This window comes from Lagopus muta, chromosome 8 (assembly GCF_023343835.1).
Source record: "Lagopus muta isolate bLagMut1 chromosome 8, bLagMut1 primary, whole genome shotgun sequence".
NCBI classification, from domain to species: Eukaryota; Metazoa; Chordata; class Aves; order Galliformes; family Phasianidae; genus Lagopus; species Lagopus muta.
The window spans coordinates 21693722-21713365 of NC_064440.1; the positions used below are offsets into that span (position 1 = coordinate 21693722).

The 19644-nt window shown below is 41.2% G+C and overlaps 1 protein-coding gene across 11 annotated transcripts in view; it reads right to left on the minus strand.

The window, feature by feature from the left end:
* Nucleotides 1-19644, minus strand: part of TTN (titin) — a 240223-nt gene that overhangs the window by 26919 nt on the left and 193660 nt on the right. For all 11 annotated transcript variants that reach the window (XM_048953111.1, XM_048953110.1, XM_048953109.1 and 8 more), the window contains 5 exons: nucleotides 19026-19613; nucleotides 18628-18930; nucleotides 1402-18507; nucleotides 764-1060; nucleotides 73-660 (listed from right to left, as the gene is read on the minus strand). In XM_048953111.1, the coding sequence (XP_048809068.1) occupies nucleotides 73-660; nucleotides 764-1060; nucleotides 1402-18507; nucleotides 18628-18930; nucleotides 19026-19613 (18882 nt within the window). The remainder of the gene's footprint in view (nucleotides 1-72; nucleotides 661-763; nucleotides 1061-1401; nucleotides 18508-18627; nucleotides 18931-19025; nucleotides 19614-19644) is intronic.

Below are 19644 nucleotides of genomic sequence, written 5' to 3' on the forward strand. Positions count from 1 at the left end.
GTTAACGAAATGAGCCTTTCAACATCTGAACATTAGAATTTTGATCTGCTGTGTGAGAAGAGCATTACTTACTGTAAGGAAGTTTGACAACTACACATTGTGAGTCAACGTGATCGCTGATGCCAAAGCGGTTCTCAGCTTTGATGCGGAATTGGTATTCTTCTCCTGTTGTGAGTTTCATGACTTTAATAACAGTTCTAGCAACGGTTGCAGAGACCTCAGACCAGGCAGCGGTACTTGTTTCTCTTTTCAGTACAATATAGTTGGTAACTTGACTTCCGCCATCATAAGCTGGTGGCTGCCATCTGAGTGTTACACTCTCCTCAGTGATATCACTAAGGACAACAGGACCAACAGGAGGACCTGGTCTATCCAGCACAACAATATTAATGAATGACTTTGTGGTGCCACTCGAATTAGCAGCAGTAATATCATATCTGCCAGCATCAGCAGCCACACTTTCTTTAAGGTTAACAATGAAACTTTCTGCTGTCGTTTCTGTGTGAAATCTCAAGGTGGGTTTGATTGGTGCGCCATCTCTAGACAATGTCACCTTTGGCAATGGTTTTCCAGAAACTGGAATTTCAACTTTCAGGTTTGAACCTGCCCGAACATACACAGTGTTGTGAGGGAAGCCCTTCATGTCAATCTCAGGAGATTCTGAAAACAAACACATTTTCAAATAATTAAAAAATGCTATCCATTCTAAAACATGAATTCAATTTAATGCATACTGACTTTCGTCTCATGACAGCCGGCTTACCTAATTGTTCTTTAACTGTAACAGGAAGAAGTAGTTCCTTAGGATCACTTAACCCTGCTTGGTTTTCTGCAGACACTCTGAAGAAATAGTCAACATTCTCCTTAAGACCATGGACAACATGATGAGTTGTCTTTACAACTGCACACTTAACCCATTTCTGCTGTCCTTTCTCAAGAGCCTCAATGAGGTAGCTCACAATTCTGCTTCCACCATCATGTTCTGGTTTTAGCCATGACAGAGAAACACTGTCCTTTGTGACGTTTGTCACTCCAAGTTTTTCTGGTGGGCTGGGTTTTTCTGAGAAAAAAAGTTCAACAGGTTAAGCAACAAGAAATTATTCCTTTTTATGTTAGTGATTACACTGGATTGAGGGTTGTTGTTGTTTTTGTTGTTGTTTGTTTGTTTGTTTGTTTTTGTAATGAATTTGTACGTTAGAACATTTTAAGTAAAATGCAAACAAAATTTAAAATTTATGCTGTTGTTCAGCATCTTCTTTTGTAAAATCACAAACATATCTACCACATATTTAATTTTCTTATTATAAACAGATTAAATATCTTGTATATTATTTTGAAATAAACATTTCAGAACATGCATAGTTATATGTTACAGAATTGTTTTTTTTTAGTGAAACATACCTGTTATTTTAGTTCCCTCCTTGGTCTCAGAAGGCACTCCAACACCATACTCATTCTCTCCAGAAACTCTGAAGTAGTAAATGGCACCTTCTTGTAAACCAGTTACTTTATATGACAGGCGATGACAATTATTCGTCACAGTGACCCATGCTTTCTTGCTAGCTTCTCGTTTTTCAATGACGTAGTTCTTCACAGGTGCCCCACCATCGTTATCAGGAACATCCCAAGATAACACAGCAGATTCTTTAGTTACATCTTTTGTTGTTACATGAGATGGCGGGCCAGGAGTGTCAAGAACTTTGACAACTAAAGTCAAGGTAACAGTGTTCAGGACGTTTTGTAACGTTAACGTGTATTTTCCAGAATCATTTCTTGTTGCCTTTTCAATAGTAAGAGATGTGCGATTATCTGAAACATCAATGCTTGCTCGTGTACGGAGATCAGTATCTGGTTTGTTCCATGTTACATTTGGGACTGGTTTGCCTCTGAAAGGAACTGTCATTGTGAATGATTCACCAGCCTTTACAGTTAGTGTCTTTCGCATTTCACTGTCAATATCGAAAGCAGGTTCTTCCTCTCTTTCTTTTGCCAAGTGAGGTTCTGAGCTGTCACTTGGTTCACTGACACCCATTTTGTTGATGGATTTCACTCTGAAGACATATTCAGAGCCAGACACTAACCCACTTATGGTGTACTCTGTACCTCTTAAGTTCTGAATAGCAGTTGTCCAGTCAGTTTCATCAGTTTTCTTGTATTCAACTGTGTATGCAGTTACTGGAGCGCCTCCATCAAACAGTGGCTTTGTCCACCCAATTGTGATATTTGACCTTGTGGAATCCATAATCTTTGGTTTAGATGGGGGAGAGGGCAAGAAGATTGGATCTTCTGCCCGAATTAATGGTGTGCTTTGGCTTGGAAGGCTGAGACCAGCAGCATTTTCTGCATAAACTCGGAATTCATATTCACATCCTTCACGGAGACCAGATGATTTCACTCTTAAATCATATACCGGCTTTTTGTTTACACGTATCCATCTTAGGCTAGTTTTCTCACGTCTTTCAATTACGTAGCCAGAGATCTCATTGCCTCCATCAGACTCAGGTCTTGCCCAGCACAAAGTTATTGAATCTTTGCTTACACTGGTGATCTCCAAAGAAGTAGGTGGACTTGGAACTGTAAATGGGTCTAAGGCTTTGACAGCAACACTTTCTAGAGGCTCACCAACACCATATTTGTTAACTCCCATCACTCTAAAAATATACTCATTACCCTTCAGCAGTTTTGTCACTTTACAGGATGTTGTCTTAAGCTCTCCTTCACAAATTGTCCATGCAATTCTGCTGGTCTCACGTTTTTCTACAACATAATAATCAATATCTGCACCTCCATTCTCTTGAGGAGGTCCCCATGATAAATGACACTTTTCAGCAGTAAGGCCAGTTATTTCTAGTGGGCCTGCTGGTGGGCCAGGTCTGTCAAGTACTTTGCAATTAATTGCCAAAGATTTTGTTCCTGCAACATTTTGTAATGTTAGTACATACTGTCCTGAATCACCTCGGATACAGTCCTTAACTGTTATTGCAGTAGCGTAGTCTGTTGAGGCTATTTCAACTCTAGCTTTTCCCTCAAGTTCTTTGCCATCTTTTGTCCATGAAATTACTGGTATTGGCCGCCCTGCAATATCAGCATTGACTTTAAACACTTCTCCAGCTTTCACAACTACAACATCTCTGAATTTGACATCCATCATAATTCTTGGAGCTTCTACATCATCTTTTACAGTCACAGGTCCGGTTGATTCAGATGGCTGACTGAAGAGTCCAGCAGCATTCTTTGCAATCACACGGAATTCGTAACGCTGGTCTTCTGTAAGTCCACCTACATCAAAGTATGTTTCTTGCACATTTGTGAAATTACACTTTAACCAGCGACCATCTGGAATCTCTCTGCGCTCAATAATATATCCTGTTACTTTAGCTCCACCATCATATTCTGGTTTAGTCCATTTCAGTGAGACACTTGTTCTTGTAATATTAGTAACTTCTGGTTGACCAGGAGGATCACACGGATCTCTTGCAGCAACTGGTTCACATGATTTACTGCATTTGCCTATGCCTGCAATGTTTTCAGCATACACACGATATTCATACATCAGACCTTCATCAAGACCTGTAACTTTCATCTGTGTATCAGTTATAAGACTTTTGTTGACTTTTGCCCAAAGAATGCTGCTTCTTTCTTTACGTTCCAAGTGATATCCTAGTACTCTGCTACCTCCATCGTTAACTGGTACCTGCCAAGTTACAATCATGAAAGCTTTAGTTGCATGTGCCACATGAGGAGTACCAGGAGGTCCTGGGGGCTTAAATGGATATTCTGCCACAACAGATGGAGAATTAACATGTGTGCTCTTCCCGTAACGATTTTCTGCGCTAATACGGAACTGATATTCAGAACCGGTAGTAAGTCGTGATACTTTAATTGATGTTCTTGCAACTGCTGCAGATACTATGTCCCAGGTTGTTGTGGTAGTGTCTCGTTTCTCCACAATGTAATTGCTAATATGGCACCCACCATCATATTCTGGAGGTTTCCAAGACAAAGTTACACTATCAGCACTAACTTCATCAATATGAACATCAGTTGGTGGTCCTGGTCTGTCAAGAACAACTACAGTTAAAGAAGCAGTTGTTGATCCAGCAGAATTTGAAAGATGTAACTCATAATGTCCCAGATCTTCATGTGAAGCTTCCTTGATGGATAGTGAAGTTGAAGTCTTTGATGTCTGAACATTCACCCTGGTTGTCTCTTTTAAGGGATTCCCATCCTTCTTCCAGCAAATGGATGGAAGAGGTCGCCCTCTGAATGGCACATCAATCTTAAGATCTTCTCCAGCTTTCACAGTGAATGTGTTGAAAAGGAGCTCAGCAGATGGCTGGATTTCAATATCTTTTGCAATGACTGGGACACCAAGTTCTCTTGGATCACTTTTCCCTTTTTCATTAGTAGCAATCACTCTGAAACTGTATTCTTCTCCCATAGTTAATCCTGTTATTGTTGCTTCTAATGTTTTTACTTGGGTACATGCGCTCCATTTTACACTTCCTTTAGTTTGCATTTCTACTATATAACCAGTAATTTTACTGCCACCATCACTCTCTGGCTTTTCCCATTTAATTGAAGCAGAGTTGCGAGTTACATCAACAAGAATGACCTTTGCAGGTGGAGAAGGTGGTTCTGAAGCCTTAATTGGCTCAGGTGTTTCTGCTGGTAAGCCAGCCCCATATTCATTTACAGCTAGAACACGGAAATAATAACTAGATCCTTCTTGTAGCTGAGTAATTTTGAAGGAATTCTTAGTGCAGTTATTTGTAATTGTGGCATATGCTTTTCTTGTAGATTCTCGCTTTTCAACTACATAGTTGGTAATTTTAGCTCCACCATCAATAAGTGGTGGTTCCCACGCCAGTGTTACAAAATCTTTTTTCACTTCTCTGACTGTCAGGTTCACTGGTGCGCTAGGTGTATCAAGCACTCTGACATTAACAAAAGCTGTTTTTTTGCCACTGTTGTTCTCTAAAGTTAGATTGTATCTGCCACTATCAAATCGATTCACATTGTCAATTACCAACATTGTGTAGGAACTAGTGACTTCGATCTGAGCTCGATCACTAATTGTTCCTTCTGCTTTCTCCCATTTAACTTCAGGTTCTGGTCTTCCTTTGATAGTGACAAACAGACGTAAGGTACCACTGGCACGTACAATGACTACTTTTCTGAGATCTGCATCAAGTTCAATTTCAGGAGGTTCAGTCTTGTCCGCTGCTATAACTGTGCCAGGTATAGTAGCAGGTTCTCCTACTCCTTCTGAGTTGATGGCACAGATGCGGAAGTTGTACTCCTGGTTCTCTTTAAGTTTTGTTACAGTGAATTGTTTTGCTTGTAGCCCTGTTGGTGGGGTGCAAGTAGTCCATTCATCAGCAGCTGCTTCTTTTGCTTCTACTACATATCCCTTAACTGGAGCACCACCATCATAAATGGGCTTACCCCAGGCAAGAGAAACTGATGACCTGGAAGTATCTGTAACCTTTGGATTGCTTGGTGGACCTGGTGGATATAATACATCACAAGCACGATAGAAAATGGACGGCTCACTGGGTTCCCCTACACCCGCAGCATTTTCAGCAGAAACTCTAAATTCATAGAAATGCCCATCAGTAAGACCTGTTACTCGGAGTCGCAAGTCTGTCAGCCGTTTCTTATTGCATTTGGTCCACCGGACGCCATCTTTGTCTCGTTTTTCAAGTATGTATCCTTCAATTTCAGCTCCCCCATTGTCTTCTGGACGACTCCACGTTACAACCATTGAGTCCTTTGTGATTGCTGAAACTTCAGGTGTTGAAGGAGGACCGGGGGGTTTGTATGGATTACAGGCCACAACTGGCTCAGATTCCAAAGGTTCTCCTGTTCCGTATTTGTTCACTGCCATTACACGGAAAATGTACTCATTGCCAGCAAGGAGTCTAGTTACTTTGTGGCTAAGGGCTTGCACATCTGTAGCTACTTGTGTCCATGAAAGCCTGCTTGTCTCTCTCTTCTCAATGATATAATGTGAGATACTGGAACCACCATCATGTAAAGGCGGAGCCCATGCCAAGTAGCATTTTTCTGCTGTTACACCTGTAACCTTCAAAGGTCCTTCTGGAGGTCCTGGCCTATCTAGCACTTTTACAGTAATAGGTATAGATTTTGTGCCACCAACGTTTCTGAGGTTAAGAGTATAGTGACCTCCATCTACTCTTACACAGTCTTTGACTGTAAGAGTTGTTTTCTGAATAGTAGATTTAATTTCCATTCTTGCAGTTGTTTCTTCAAGGTCTTTACCATCTTTTGACCACGTAATGTCAGGAATAGGTTTACCATGAATATCAGCCTCAAGAATAAAGGTTTCTCCAGCATGAACAACAATGACATCTCTGTATTTAGGATCCAGAGAAGCTCCCGGTGCTTCAATTTCATCTCTGGCTGTAATGGGCCCTGTACTTTCAGATGGTTCACTCAAGCAACCAGCTGCATTTCTTGCAATGACTCTGAATTCATATCGTTGGTCTTCGACAAGACCACTTACTGTAAACTCTGTTTCTAAAACGTTTGTAAAGCTGGCTTTCATCCACCGACCGTCTGGTAGTTCTTTCTTTTCTACAATATATCCAGTTATTTTGCTTCCACCATCATATTCTGGTTTCTTCCACCTCAGTGTAATGTTATTTCTTGTAACAACAATTGCCTCTGGGCGGCCAGGTGGGTCACATGGATCTCGGGCAACATATAACTCTGATACTTTGCTGACTTTGCCAACGCCAACAATGTTTTCAGCAGAAACTCTGAACTCATATTCAAGACCTTCTTCAAGGCCATCTGTTTTATACGTGGTGTCTGCAATGAGTGACTTGTTCTGTTTTATCCAAAGAATGCTGTTCTTATCTTTACGTTCAAGATGGTAGCCAAGAACTTTGCTTCCTCCGTCATTAACTGGTTCATTCCATTGTACAATCATATGGTCCTTGGAAGCTGCTGTTACAAATGGGGTTCCAGGTGGCCCAGGCACCTTGTAGGGGTATTGCACAACAACTGGCTTAGAGTCCAAAGGAGAGCTCTTTCCATATCTATTTTCAGCAGAAATCCTGAACTGGTATTCAGAACCTGTCTTAAGCTTTGTTGCTTTGATAGTTGTTCTTGCAACAGTTGCTGACACAATATTCCATGTGGTAGTGCTGGTGTCACGCTTTTCTACTATATAGTTGCTTATCTGACAGCCACCAGTATAATCAGGTGGATCCCATGATAAAACAACAAAGTCTGCGCTAACTTCATCAAAGCGCACAGGTCCTCGTGGTGGGCCAGGTTTTTCCAGTACAATTATACTCAATTGCTCGCTTGCTGTGCCTGCTGTGTTTGATGCCGTTACTGTATATTTACCAAAGTCTTCTTTGTTGCTTTCTTTAATATGTAGAATAGTTGACGTTGATGTATTCTCAATATTTAATCTGGTTGTTTGTTTCAGTGGCTGTTCATCTTTTGTCCAAGTAATAGTAGGTTTTGGTCTACCTATAAATGGTACTTCTACTTTCAAATCTTCTCCAGCCTGTACACTGTATGTATTAAACATCAACTTAAAACTTGGCTCAATTGTCAAGTCTTTAGCTATCACAGGAACTCCAAGTGCTCTGGGATCACTTTTGCCTTTTTCATTGTAGGCAATCACATGGAATTGATATTCTTGGCCTGGACTCAGACCAGAAACAACTGCACTGCATGTTTTGGTCTCACTAACAACACTCCATTTTTCTGCTCCTTTAGGCAACATTTCAACAATGTATCCCAAAATTCTGCTACCTCCATCATGTTCTGGTTTTTCCCATGTAAGTGATGCACTTCTCTGAGTAACGTCAGTGAGTGTTACTTTCCCAGGAGGCAGAGGTGGCTCAGAGGCTTTCACAGCATCTGCTGTTTCAGCTGGAACACCAATTCCAAATTCATTCTCAGCCATGACTCTGAAGTAATAGATTGCTCCTTCTGTAAGATTTTCAACTTTAAAGCTTGTCTTGCCACACTTTGCGCTTACATTTGCAAATGCCTTCCTGGTTGACTCACGTTTGTCTATTACGTAGTTCTTTACCTTTGCACCACCATCAGTAATTGGAGGTTCCCAAGATAGTACAGCAGAATCCTTCTTTATATCCTTTACTATTAAGTTTTGTGGTGGTCCTGGCGTATCTAAGACTTTTACAATAACAAAAGCAGATTTAGAACCACTGCTGTTCTCCAACTTAAGAATATACTTTCCAGCATCATTTCTGTCACAGTTGTCAATTGAGAGTTGTGTGTAGTTTACGCCTTTATCAATTTGAACTTTTTCTGTGAATTCACCTTCTTCTCGAGACCATGTGATGTCAGGTACTGGTCGTCCCCTGAATGGTATGTGGATCCTAGCAGAGCCACCAGCTCTAACCACTATCCCTTTCCTTAGCTCTGAATCAATATCAAGTTCTGGAGCTTCAAGTTTGTCTTCTGGTTTAATAGTACCAGGAACTGATGCAGCCTCTCCTACACCAACCTTGTTGAGAGCACAAACTCGTAGTTTATATTCCTGATGTTCAGTAAGCTTTTTGATTTCAAATCGAGTGGCACGTATACCTGTCTGTGGAGTAACAAGTGACCATTCATCTTCATCTGCTTTGCAGATTTCTACAAGATATCCCTGGATTTCACAGCCACCATCATAAATAGGTTTACTCCAGCCAAGTGTAACTGAACTTTTAGTGGTATCCACAACATGGGCATTTGTAGGCGGGCCAGGCTTGAACATGGGGTCACAGGCTTTAAAGTAAGGGGAAACTTGGCTTGGCTCACCCAATCCAGCAGCATTTTCAGCAGAAACTCTGAATTCATACTCATGATCCTCTGTTAATCCTGTAACTCTTAGTCGCAGATCTGTAATTCGTCGTTTATTGCATTTTATCCATCTGATACCTGCTCGATCTCTCTTTTCTACAATATACCCTATGATTTCACTACCACCATCACTATCTGGTCGGCTCCAGCAGACAGTCATAGAATCCTTTGTGATGTTGGTGATTTCCAAGGCCTTTGGTGGACTAGGAACCACAAATGGATTTTTCATCATTACGGGCACAGATTCCAGCGGTTCACCAACTCCGTATTTGTTAACTGCCATAATACGGAAAATATATTCATTTCCTTCCAAAAGTTTTGTTACTTTCAGCATTGTAGGTAGAACCTCTGAAGCAACAACAGTCCATGCTAGGCGACTAGTTTCTCTCTTCTCTACAATATAATGAGAAATATCACTGCCACCATCATGAAGAGGAGGAGACCATGCCAATGAACATTTTTCAGCTGTAACTCCGGTTACTTGGACAGGGCCCACAGGAGGGCCTGGTCTATCCAGGACTTTTACGTTTACTGGTACTGTCTTTGTTCCTGCAACATTAGAGGCTTCTAAAATAAACTGCCCACCATCAATTCTAATAGCATCTTTTACAATTATTAATGCACTGAAATCTGTGTTCTTTATCTCATATCTAGCAGTTTCCTCAAGCTCTTTATCTCCTTTGTACCACTTAATGGTTGGTAGTGGCTTTCCATGAACATCAGCCTCAAGTCTGAATGTATCACCAGCATTTACAACAATTGTCTCTTTGTACTTTGGATCCATTGAAATTCGTGGAAGTTCAACTTCATCCCTTGCTGTTATTGGTCCTGTACTGTCAGAAGGTTTACTTATTGCACCTGCAGCATTCTTTGCAATGACTCTAAATTCGTATCTTTGGTCTTCAGTAAGCCCTGTTACAGTGAACTGAGTTTCAATGATATTTGTGAAACTAGCTTTCATCCAGCGACCATCTGGTAAGTCACGTTTCTCTACAATATACCCAGTAATTTTACTTCCACCATCATATTCTGGTTTGGTCCACTGTAGAGTAATAGAGCTTCTTTTTATTATTATAGCTTCTGGGCGACCTGGAGGATCACATGGATCACGAGCTACGTAGCACTCAGAAACTTTACTTGTTTTACCTATACCAACAATATTTTCTGCAGAAACTCTAAATTCATATTCAATTCCTTCTTCGAGGTTAGTTGTCTTAAAACTTGTGTCCTGAATAATAGTCTTATTCACTTTACTCCATAAGATGCTGTTCTTCTCCTTTCTCTCAAGATGGTAGCCCAGTACCTTACTGCCACCATCATTTATTGGTTCATGCCATTGTACGACCATGGAGTCTTTTGTAACTATTGTCACAAATGGTGTGCCAGGAGGTCCAGGTTCTTTGTATGGGTACTGTGCTACAACTGGTGCAGATTCCAATGCAAAGCTCTGCCCATACCTGTTCTCAGCAAATATTCTGAACTGATATTCTGAACCAGTTTTTAGTTTAGTCACCTTTAGTACAGTTCTTGCAACAGTAGCTGAAACTGTTTCCCATACAGTGGTTGTTGTATCTCTCTTGTGAACAACATAGTTGGTGATTTGACAGCCACCTGTGTATGCTGGAGGATTCCATGACAAGGTAACACTTTCTGCACTTATTTCATCAAACTTCACAGGTCCAACTGGAGGGTCAGGTTTGTCTAGAGTTATAATTTCAATAGAGGCAGTCTTCTGCCCAACAACATTGGCCACTGTGATTTCGTAAGTACCAGTGTCCTCTTTGCTAGTTTCTTTAATATTCAGTACAGTGAGATCTGGCACATCACTGACATTGACTCTTGTTGTCTGCCTTAGTGTCTGGCCATCTTTTACCCAGGTAACAGTTGGTTTAGGTCGACCTGAAACTGGTACTTCTACTTTCAGATCTTGTCCCACTTGGATACTGTAACTGTGAAAAGCGGGCCTTACATCAGGTTCAATCACCAAGTCTTTGGCAACTACTGGAACCGCAAGTGCTCTAGGATCACTCTTACCCTTTTCATTTACAGCCATTACTCTAAAAAGATATTCTTCCCCTTGAGTTAAGTTAGTAATAACTGCTTCAAGTGTTTTCACACGAGCACACTCTGACCACTTCTCACTACCCTTTGCTTGCATTTCAACAATATATTGTATGATTTTGCTGCCACCATCATGTTCAGGTTTTGCCCAGCTTAGTGAAACACTGTTTCTTGTGACATCATCCACTGTTATTTTCCCAGGAGGCTGAGGAACTTCAGCAACTTTAATTGGGTCACTGGTTTCTGCAGGGAGGCCAATTCCATATTCATTCTCAGCAGAGATTCTAAAGAAATAATAGCAGCCCTCCTGAAGTTGATCTACTTTCCATGAAGTCTTGTGGCAGTTTGTTACAACAGCTGCATATGCCTTTCTTGTTGCTTCACGCTTTTCAATAATGTAATTCTTTATTTTTGCTCCACCATCCAAGAGAGGAGGCTCCCACGAAAGTGAAACAGAGTCTTTAGTGATCTCTCTGATTTTTAAATTAATAGGTGCACTTGGAGTATCCAGTACTCTTACACTGACAAAGGCAGACTTTGTTCCACTGCTGTTTTCTAAAGTCAGGGTATATTTTCCAGTATCAAATCTGTTGACATTGTCTAGAACAAGGGAAGTAAAGCTGCTAGTGGTGTCAATAATGGCTGCCTCTCTGATCTCACCGTCCACTTTACCCCATTTTACTTCAGGTGTTGGACGACCTCTGATGGGAACAAACAGTCTCAAGGAACCTCCTGCCCGCACGTTTACAATCTTCCTTAATTCCATGTCAAGGTCAAGGTCTGGAGCCTCCATCTTTTCTTCCACAATAACAGAACCAGGAACATCTGCATGATCTCCAACTCCTGCTTTATTAACTGCACAGACACGGAATTTGTATTCATGTTTTTCCACTAGTTTTTCTACTTCCATATGGGTGTTCTTAATTCCAGTTGGAGGGGTACAAATTGCCCATTCACCATCACTTACATCACATTTTTCTACAATGTATCCCTGAATTTCAGAGCCACCATCATAGATAGGTTTACTCCATGAAAGGAAAACTGATGATCTTGTAACATCCACAACCTTAGGATTGTTGGGTGGTCCTGGCTTATAAATAGGATCGCATGCCTTATAGTAAGTAGAAGGTAGGCTTGGTTCACTGAGACCAGCAGCATTTTCAGCTGAAACTCTGTACTCATAATTATGACTTTCGATCAGCCCAGTCACTCTGTATCGCAGTTCACTTATCAGGCGTTTGTTACATCTTGTCCAGCGAATACCTTCCTTGTCCCGTTTTTCAAGGACATAGCCTAGGATTTCACTACCTCCATCCGAGGCTGGCCTTTCCCAAACAACTATCATAGAATCCTTGGTAATGGCTGTGACTTCTGGAGCCTTTGGTGGAAGTGGCACTACAAATGGGTTCTTTGCAAGTACTGGTTCAGATTCAAGAGGTTCACCAACGCCATATTTGTTTACTGCCATGATACGGAAAATGTATTCATTTCCTTCTAAAAGTTTAGTTACTTTGCAACTGAGAGTTTGCACATTTGAATCAACAACAGTCCAAACCAGGCGACTGGTTTCCCTTTTTTCCACAACATAATGTGAAATATCACTACCGCCATCTTGTAGTGGAGGTTTCCATGATAACATACATTTTTCAGCAGTGACACCTGTAATCTCAACAGGTCCTTCTGGTGGTCCAGGTCTATCAAGAACTTTGACATGAACAGGAACTTTCTTTTCGCCGGCAACATTCTTTGCAAATAGCACATACTGACCACTGTCAACTCTAATAGCTTCCTTCACACTGAGAGTTGTTGCAAAATCCGTACTTTTAATTTCCATACGAGCAGTGTTTGTGAGCTCATGATCACCTTTTAGCCACTGAATGGAAGGTATTGGTTTGCCATGAACATCGGCTTCCAACTTGAATGATTCACCAGCATGTACTACAATTGTGTCTTTGTATTTTGGATCCATAGTTATATGAGGTGGTTCTACTTCATCTCTTGCTGTAATGGCACCCGAGCTCTCAGATGGCTCACTGAAAACACCTGCAGCATTTCGTGCTATTACACGGAACTCATATCTCTGGTTTTCAACCAGACCAGTTACTTCAAATTGGGTATCAATTACATTTGTAAAACTTGCTTTCATCCAGCGACCATCAGGTAGTTCTTTCTTTTCAACAACATAACCTGTAATCTTACTTCCACCATCATATATAGGTTTCTTCCACTGAAGTGTTACTGAACTTCTTGTGACAATTAAAGGTTCTGGACGTCCGGGAGGGTCACATGGGTCATGTGCAGTATAGCATTCAGATGCTCTACTTGCTTTTCCAATACCTACTATGTTTTCTGCATAAACTCTAAACTCATATTCAAGACCCTCCTCAAGGCCAGTTGTCTTAAATTTGGTATCTGGAATAGGTGTCCTATTCAGCTTAGCCCACAGAATGCTATTTCTCTCCTTGCGCTCCAAGTGATACCCAATGATCTTGCTACCACCATCATTGACTGGTTCATTCCATTGTACCACCATGCTGTCTTTTGATGTGCTCGTTACAAAAGGCGTTCCAGGTGGACCAGGAAGTTTAAATGGGTATTGGGCTACAACTGGCTCTGAAGTGAGATAGGTGCTCTTCCCATATCTGTTTTCAGCTGTGATTCTGAATTGATATTCACAGCCAGTCTTTAATCTACACGCTTTTATCGTTGTTCTTGCAACAGTAGCAGACACAATCTGCCAAATGGTGGTGGAAGTGTCTCTTTTTTCTACAATATAATTATTAATGGAGCTACCACCATCATATTTGGGTGGCTCCCAAGAAATGGTAATACTATCTGCTGTTACTTCATCTACTTTGACTGGTCCAGTTGGGGGTCCTGGTTTATCAAGGACAACAATATTTAAGGTCTCAGTTGCTTCACCTGCAGAATTCGTAAGTTTAACTAAATATGCTCCCACATCTTCTCTGCATGCTTCTTTTATCGTTAACACTGTGTTATTTTCTGAACTTTCTGCATTGACTCTGGTAGTTTGCTTCAATGCCACATTATCTTTATGCCAAAAGACTGCTGGTTTGGGTCGACCAACAAAAGGAACATCAACCTTTAAGTCCTCTCCTGCTAGAACACTGAAAGTAGTGAACAGTAGTTTGAAAGCTGGTGGAATCACAAGGTCTTTTGCAACAACTGGTATACCCAGCTGGCGAGGATCACTGACACCTTTTTCATTCTGAGCTGAAACACGGAAAGTGTATTCTTCACCTTGGATCAATCCTGTGATAGTGGCTTCAGTAACTTTTACTGTAGCACAAGTTGACCACTTTTCACTGCCTTTGCTTTGCATTTCTACAATATAACCCAGAATTCTGCTACCACCATCATGCTCAGGTTTTTCCCAAGATAAGGATACGCTATTTCTTGTCACATCCAACAAAGTTATCTTTCCTGGTGGAAGTGGTCTTTCTGATACTTTCACAGATTCTGAAGTTTCAACTGGAAGGCCTATTCCATATTCATTTTCAGCTAGGACTCTGAAGTAGTAATTGCAGCCTTCTTGCAGTGAATCAACTTTCCAGCTGGTCTTGTGGCAATTGGCATTAACAGTTGAATAAGCTTTTCTTGTTGATTCACGCTTTTCAACAATGTAATTTTTTATTTTAGAGCCACCATCTATGAGAGGAGGCTCCCATGTGAGTGTAACTGATGACTTTGTAACTTCTTTTATTTTCAAATCTTGAGGTGCCCCTGGAGTATCAAGTACTCTGACATTCACAAATGCTGACTTACTACCTGAGCTGTTTTCAATTGTCAACATGTATTTGCCACTATCAAATCTATTTACATTTTCAACAATAAGTAGAGTATAAGAGCTTGTTGATTCAATGGTTGCTCTATCCAGAGATTCCCCATGTTCTCTCGTCCATTTTACCTCAGGTGCTGGTCTTCCTTTAATTGGAACAAAGAGTCTTAGAGTACAGCAGGCTCTGATAGTTACAACTTTACGAAGTTCTGCATCAAGTTCAATCTCTGGGGGTAGCAGTCTTTCTTCAGCTTTAGGAGTCCCAGGAACAAGAGCAGGTTCCCCAAGACCTTCAGAATTCATAGCATATATCCGGATTTTATACTCTTGGTTTTCTTTTAGGTCAGTGATAGTAAAAGAAGTGGCCTTTAGTCCTACTGGAGGAGTTACAATCTTCCACTCATCTTCCTCAGGTAGTGCAATCTCAACCATATAACCTGTGATCTCTGAACCACCATCGTATATTGGTTTATTCCATGCTATTGTAATAGAGGACTTGCTGCTATCCAAAACACGAGGATTGCCTGGGGGACCAGGCTTAAATACAGTATCACAAGCTTTATAGAATGGACTAGTTGGGCTTGGCTCACTAACTCCAGCAGCATTTTCTGCCATGACTCTGTATTCATATTCATGACCTTCTGTCAGTCCAGACACTTTGTAACGTAAGTCAGTAACAACTCGTTTGTTACATTTTACCCACCGAAGACCAGCTCTGTCACGACGTTCCACAATGTAGTTAGTTATTGGGCTCCCACCATCAGAATCAGGATGGCCCCAGCAGACAACCATAGAATCTTTTGTTATTGCTGTAACTTCAGGTGTTTTAGGTGGATCAGGTGGCACATATGGATTTACTGCAAGAACTGGCTCTGATTCAAGAGGCTCACCAACTCCGTATTTGTTAACAGCCATAACACGGAACACATACTCATTGCCCTTCAACAGCTTAGTAACCTTCAGTTTAGTCAGCGGAACTTCAGTGGCTACAGCTGTCCATGCCAATCTACTGGTTTCACGTTTTTCAACCACATAGTGGTCAATCTTTGCTCCTCCATCATCCAGAGGAGGTAACCATGACAGCACACATTTTTCTGCAGTGACTTCGGACACAGCCAATGGCCCTTCTGGAGGACCAGGTCTATCAAGAACCTTAACATTGAAGATATGCTTGGCAAAGCCACCAGGATTTGTTGCAGTAAGTGTATAGGCACCGCCATCTCTTCTTGAAGAATCTTTATTGATAAGAACAGTAGAAAAGTCTGCTGTCTTTATTTCCAGTTTTGCTGTGTCTTGAAGTTCTTTTTCTCCTTTTGTCCATACCATAGATGGTGGAGGGCGACCTGATACATCAGCCTCAAGTCTGAAAACTTCACCTGCTTTCAGCACTAAGGTGTCTTTATATTTAGCATCCACGCTTATCCTTGGTGCTTCAATGTCATCTCTACAAGTTATTGCATCTGATGGCTCAGAGGGCTGACTCACAGCCCCACCAGCATTTCTAGCAATCACACGGAATTCATAGGCAGCATCTTCTGTCAAACCACTGACAGTGAATTCAGTCTCTAATATGTTGCTGAAATTAGCCTTCAGCCAACGGCCATTAGGAAGATCTCTTTTTTCAACAGTGTAGCCAGTTATCTTAAAACCTCCATTATATTCCGGTTTAGTCCACTTCAGTGTCACTGCATGTCTTGTAATGTTCAGAGGTACTGGCTTACCAGGTGGATCTATTGGGTCTAAAGCAAATACAGGCTCAGATGGCTTGCTTGGCCTACTCTTGCCAGCCAGATTTTCTGCTATAACACGGAATTCATATGCAATGCCATCACTAAGTCCAGTTGATTTAAAGATATTGCCTGATACCAGCATTTTACTTACAGTCTGCCAAAGAATGCTATTTCGTTCTTTCCTTTCAATGTGATAACCCAGAATTGGGCTTCCACCATCAGTAATTGGCTCATTCCAGCTAATGGTCATAGTTTCTTTGGTGACTGCAATCACCTGAGGAGTACCAGGTGGCCCAGGCACCTTAAATGGATAGTTGGCAACTACAGATTCTGAAGTAATGGCTGGACCAGTTCCATACCTGTTTTGAGCTTTGACTCGGAACTGATACTCAACTCCAGTATTAAGACGAGTGGCTTTAAACGTAGTACGTATCACTGTGGTTGCCAGTTCAGTCCATGTGGTACTGTCAGTTTGACGCATCTCTACAACATAATTACTTATTGGTACACCTCCATCATTCAAAGGAGGCTGCCATGAAAATGTTACAAAGTCAGAAGAAATTTCATCAAATTTGATCGGTCCTGTAGGAGGTCCAGGTATATCATGAACTTGAACTGTAATAACTTCACTAACTTCTCCCACAATATTTTTAGCTGACAGTGGATATCGACCACTATCACTTCGTGTACATTCATTGATGTTTAGTATGGTTGCCGTTGCAGTATTTTCATAATTTACCCTTTGTGTTTGCTTAAGTATCTGGTCTTCTTTCTTCCAAGTCACAGTTGGCCTTGGACGACCAAGCACAGGGATTTCAATCTTGATATTGTCACCAGCTTTGGCGATGACTGTTTTCTGGTAGATACTACGAAGGTCAAACTCTGGAAGCATTGTTTGTTCCTTGATAATAACTGGTCTGCTTTCTCTTGGGGCACTTCTCCCAGCACTGTTAACCGCCATAACCTGGAAAGTATACTCTTCATTTTCAGTTAGATTCTTCACTACACAATCCAATGTTTTTACAGTTGTAATGTGTGCCCATTGGTTTGTTCCTTTTCTCTGTGCTTCAATTACATATCCAGTGATCTTGCTGCCGCCATCATGTTCTGGTTTTGGCCAAGCCAGGCTAACTGAGTTTCGTGTTACATCCATAATATTAAGGCTGTCAGGTGGTGATGGTGCCTCAGAAGCCCTTACTGGTTCTGTAGTTTCAGCTGGTTCGCCAATACCAAACTCGTTTTCAGCCAACACTCTGAAATAGTATTCACATCCCTCAGACAAATTAGGAATCCTGAAAGAACACTTCTGGCACTTTGTTGTGACTGTTGAATATGCTTTACGAGTTGATTCACGTTTCTCAACAATATAGTTTGTTATACGGGAACCACCATCTATCAGAGGCATATCCCATTGGAGGGTGATGCTGTCCTTGGTTATTTCTCTAGGTTTAAGGTTTATTGGTGGACCTGGTGTATCCAAGACTTTCACATTTACAAAACCTGTCTTCTTACCAGCAGCATTTTCAAGTGTCAATACGTATTTTCCTGCATCATATCTGGTGCACTCTGTGACAATCAAGAGCGTAAAAGAGTCTGTATTTTCAGTACTAGCACGTCCTTTGAGTGAAACATCATCTTTTGTCCATGTAATTTCTGGAGTTGGACGTCCTTTAATAGGCACAAAAATCCGAATAGTTAACCCAGCTCTGACAACAAGTGTTCTTCTTAGCTCAGCGTCTAATTCAAAGTCAGGAATTTCTTCCCGCTCTTTGATTTCCACACTGGGAATTAGTGCTGGTTCACCAGTACCTACAGCATTCATGGCAGAGATTCTGAAATTGTATTTGGCTCCTGTCTGCAGATGAGCAACAACAAATTGAGTGATTCTTAAAGCAGTCCCTGTCGTGTCTTTTACCCATTCTTCTTCTCCTTCCTTTTGATGCTCCACTATGTAGCCAATGATGTCAAGACCACCATCATAGTGAGGCTTGCCCCAGGCTAAAGATGCACTTGTCTTTGTAGTATCAGTCACTCTTGGATTTGCAGGTGGACCAGGTGGGTCTGAAAAATGAGGAAAAGATAAAATATTACATTATGTTACATCATAAGAGTAAATAACTCTTATACTGTCTAAAATTATCCCCCAACCACCACTCAAAAATTAAAAAGCATGATACTAACATGCAACATCCTTGCACATGACTGAGTTTGAAGCATCACTTGGTGGTCCAACTCCTGCTCTGTTTTCTGCACTGACACGGAATTCGTATTCACTTCCTTCCAGGAGACCAGTTACTTTGCATCTAAGATCTGAAACTGGTTTCTTTGTTGCTCTGACCCATCTTAAACCTTTCTTTTCTCTCCGCTCCACATAGTAACCTGTGATTTCACTTCCGCCATCATCTACTGGCCTTTTCCAGGTAACTGTCACAGTATTTTTAGTCACATTTGTTACTTCTGGTTTTCCAGGAGGACCAGGGGGACCTGATAGAAAAGAAAAAAGTACAAAGTTCAGAAAAAAATCAAGTCCTCAGAGATTATTAAAAGTATACTTGAACTTCTTTGCTTGTTCAACTTACCAAATCTGTCCACCATTTTAACTGGTTCTGATTGTACTGGTTCACCCTTGCCATATTGATTTACTGCTGAGACACGGAAAACATACTCATTTCCTTGAATGAGTTTGCTAACAACATGCCTACAAGTCTCGATATTTTCAGCCACTAATGTCCAGAGCAATCGGCTAGTTTCTCTCTTTTCAAGAATATATGATTTGATTGGTGATCCACCATCTTCTGCAGGAGGTGACCATGTCAGAGTGGCTTTTTCTGCTGAAACATTGCTGATCTCAATAGGCCCTGGAGGTCCTGGAACATCTAAAACTTTCACATGTACACTCTCTTGTTTAGTGCCAAAAGGATTGGTTGCAGTGATTGTGTATTCTCCAGAATCCTTTCTGGCTGCATATTTGACGGTTAGGGTAGAAGAAGTGGGTGTAGTTTCAATGTGCACAAGCTCTGAAGGTCTAAAATCTTTTCCAGCTTTTGACCATGCTGAAGTTGGAGGTGGTTTACCACGGATACTAATAGCAGATACAGTAATTGTGTCTCCTGCTTTCACTGTTAAACCTTCCTTCAAAGTAGGTTCGATAACAATTGTTGGTGCCTCTGTAAAAACAAACAAACAAACAAACCACCG